Source organism: Plasmopara halstedii (genome assembly GCF_900000015.1).
Source record: "Plasmopara halstedii genome assembly, contig: Scaffold_2386, whole genome shotgun sequence".
In the NCBI taxonomy this organism is placed as follows: domain Eukaryota; phylum Oomycota; class Peronosporomycetes; order Peronosporales; family Peronosporaceae; genus Plasmopara; species Plasmopara halstedii.
Window position 1 is genome coordinate 887292 of NW_020189293.1, and position 3784 is coordinate 891075.

General features: G+C 43.3%; 1 protein-coding gene across 1 annotated transcript; it reads right to left on the reverse strand.

Annotated features, from left to right (window-relative positions):
• Positions 1-2970: 2970 nt before the first annotated feature.
• PHALS_03629 (uncharacterized protein) lies at positions 2971-3179 on the reverse strand (the record flags this gene model as incomplete). The annotated part of the gene is made up of 2 exons (XM_024717873.1): positions 2971-3108; positions 3168-3179. 2 exons carry the CDS (start codon positions 3177-3179, stop codon positions 2971-2973), a joined length of 150 nt encoding a protein of 49 aa, XP_024583329.1.
• Between the last annotated feature and the right edge of the window lie 605 nt (positions 3180-3784).

Here is a 3784-nt window from a genome sequence, read left to right on the forward strand (position 1 = left end):
CCGTTCTATACTAAAAACAAGTACGAGTTTAGCGGGTTGCAATCCGCTTACTCCAAGAGTAATTACAACCTTAATTTAAGGCTCATCAACTCTTCTGTTTAAATTCAAAAACAGATTTTTTTATTTTTATTTGCGGCAAAGCCGCCTTATTTTAAATGTATAAATTCTCCTAAATATATATAGAGTAATCAAAATACATGTATAACTACTGACTATTCAGCCCCGTACCGTATTCTTGTTTGGGTGTGGTCACACCATGCCTATCTTATATGACACACACCCCTGTTACCATGGTATGTGTAACCTCGTTACAAAAAACGCTAACACACGCTCTCTGTTCGTGGCATGCTAACCAGGGTTGACTTACAAATAACTCGGATACGATAAGTACAATGTCACGACAATTTTGCGCTTGACAAATCAACACCACGAAGCGTACATTTTATTGGCATATGACTCAGTACGTGGGTGACGTAGTCAGCCGCGTCACATCGAAGCCTTAGCGGTAATTACAATCCAAACACCATGCAACGAGTGACGCGAGATTTTTGTGGTACATGTATCCCGCTTGCCGTTCGCAACTTGGTACTCGACTTCAGACACTTAATAAATCAATTCGTTTTCTTTGCAAAACGAGATTGACGTTATAAAGTTTTACCTCGTGCGGGGAACGCGTACCGGACAACAAGCCGTTTATATGATTTGAGAGAATCAATATGCCTTTTCGAAGCCAGGTTTGTCTTTTTCGCCAAGATTATCTTGTTATAATCTGATTTGCGCTCCAAAGTAGTCCATGTAGCTGTAACTCTGTAATTAAGCGTTGTTCACTTCTCTTCTCTGCCTTTATATCGCTACAAATGACGCCTCCGACCTGAACATTCGGGCTCACCAGTGTCCTTGGTATGCAACTTTGTTCGAGTTTTTATCCTCTCAGCACAAACAATGCATGACTGTCGCTCCCTTTAAGATCTATTACTGGATACGAGGGCTATCGCTATTGTCCGGCGCCAGACGACCGAAGCGTATACAGAAGCCGGATAATATATACGTTGTCACGACCGGCGATACTGTGTCCACACTCGTGTCCTTCACGTTCATGATAAACGCTTCCGACGTGGCACTGATTGCTACTGCCAACTTATTTATAGCCGCCATCACGTTGTGATCCAGGTCAGCGTATAACCCCACGTCGTCGCTCTTTTTCAATGCCGTCTTACCGTTGCTATTGGTGAAAGAGCATCCATCCATTCTTGACAACGTTCATCATCCGAACACTCGTCAACATCTTTGACAAAAAATTCCAATATGTTAATCAGCAGCGCTGGGTCATTGACAAGATGTCGACCGGCTACCCTGTCAGGAAATCCAGCTTCTACCGTTCACTAAGAGAGCGTCTTTTGCGGCAGCAAATGCTGACTCTTCTGAGTTGTCCTTGCTGAATGCAGTTGGGCGCTTCGAGTAGTCCCTCCTTAGATATCCAAATTGCTTGCTCTTGCGACATCGCCGCGTTCCCTTTCGCATTTCGGATATCCATTGACGACATCCTTTCCGGTGCGATACAATACCCATACTCATCAGATGTCATCTGCATCCACACAAACCGATCATTTGCTTATGTGAATGCAGCGCGCTGTCACATTTGACCACAAAAGTGTGCCTTTATTTTGGGTCTCTGTACCTGACGATGCTCAACAGTTCCAGCTAAGGTGACACGTTTGTGCCGCCATAAGAATATCTGAGTACAAGAAGCGCTCATTTGCCGATTTTATAGGATCTTTCTCAGCTTCAATCAGCTTCATTCTCTGTTATGTCGAGAGCGTTCTCTGGGGTAATAATTTGTCCACGATTGGTCAAAGATTTACGCAATCCACCAGCAACTGCTATGTTGCTGGAAGAACAGGTTAATTTTACCACGAAGACGCTCGCCATTTTTTACCGTTAAATGTCTCGACCAGGCGTAGCCTAACGCCTGCACCATCAACTTAATCTGCTCGATGAAGATCAGCGGCTACTGCTGAAATTTTGCTCTAAAGCATATTGTTGTCATCACTGTCGTCAGAGCTGCACATCCGATCTTTGATTTGCTAACCGGTCGTTCTCTCACTAAGATACAGCGGTGGCGGTTGATACGTTTGATGATATGCAGCCCATTACTGGGCGGGATACTGCAACATTGGCTATGCTGACACTCAATCGAAAAGAGACGAACCTCGTGTTTGATGGTTATTATCAAGTCTATCAAGTACAGCTTGCGCATGCGCACCTATGCCGAACTTTGAAGCGCCAATGTAGCGGGGGTGCCTTAGCTCTTATGCTTAGAGGAAGCTTTATTAAGGTCGGTGACCTTCGTTCTATACTTAGAGCCATTACGAGTGTAGCGGATCGCAATCCACATACTCCAAGAGAACTAAAACCTTAACTCAAGGCTAGTCAACTCTTCAAGATGTTAACTGTACTTTTCCATTTTATTTGTGGCAAAGCCGCCTATATCCAAACCTTTGGTTTTCCTATCTTTTTTGTTATAAAAAATGTGAAACTATTGTAATTTGATGTTTAAGTGTAGCCACACCACTTTGTGTCCCCCAGACCATTGTGTGATCACATCATCCTCTGTGACCCGCACCCTTCTTACCAGGAAACGTGAAATCCCACCTCATGCTTTGGCTTGTTACGCATACTCACTCATGCAATGCTTGATGTTACACGCTTTGGCCAAGTCAGGCTTCATGTCCGGGTAGAAAAATCGGCACGCCTCACCGTCCCACAAAGTCAACCGCCTAAGCCTGATCTGATTCTCTTTATCGCAAAACTTAATTAAAATCGTACTTTCAGTGATGTTGACTCGATGCATCCACCCTGCGCGTATCCCGGCTTTTTAGATTAGTTGACATTGACATCTCGGCTCGATCGTTTTCGCTCTCCTGATGGGTCGTTGCGTGTAATATTGGTGAGGTTCCCTCGTCGAATTATCTACAAATATCGTCTAATGCTAAGCCTCCCTCCCCTATCAGGCTTTTTAATTGTTTTAGTTTTGATCATTTTACCGTTTAATGAAATGTCAGCATATCGTGAAAGTTTAAGATCCGTGGCGCATGACGAAAGCTGTCCCTGCTGTTTCATTTTGTCAACTGCAGCATCCTAGTACTTTTTCTGCGGTTTTTATCCACCGCCACTGCCATCATGGACAACTAGCACTTTTCGTGAGTCAATACAAAGCGCTGAAGACGCGCAAGCTCGGAAAGCGAGATGGATCGCGAGTGACACCTTTTCAAAAATTCATCACACCAAAAATGACCTGGTAGAGATTTTTTGTCTGCGTAAGAAGTTGCTGCTCGCTCTCGTTACTGTTCGGCATTGAGATGGGCGGTAAACACTAAAATGATCAAAGTGATCAAGGTCGAAGAGCATATTAACTTGAGCATGCTGACCGCCTGATTCATTTTTGTTAAATGTATGTCTTCAATCACTGTGTAGAATATTGACCGGTCAAGCGTAAGCGAAGAGCATAAGACCTAGGGTCATTAATATTTAATTTTGCTGACATACTTCATAGTTTATTAAGAACATTTTGTTTTCTTGATTCAAAAGTGATATAATAAGTTTATTGATGTTGCCAGTTACTCTTTGGATAACTTGCCAGTTACTCTTTGGGTCGAAAGAAAACCCTTCCAACGTGCAGGGCGACTTTGATCACTTTGATCACTCTGATCACTTTGGTCACTTTGGTCACTTTGATCACTTTGATCACTTTGATCACTTTGATCACTTTGATCACTTTGATCAC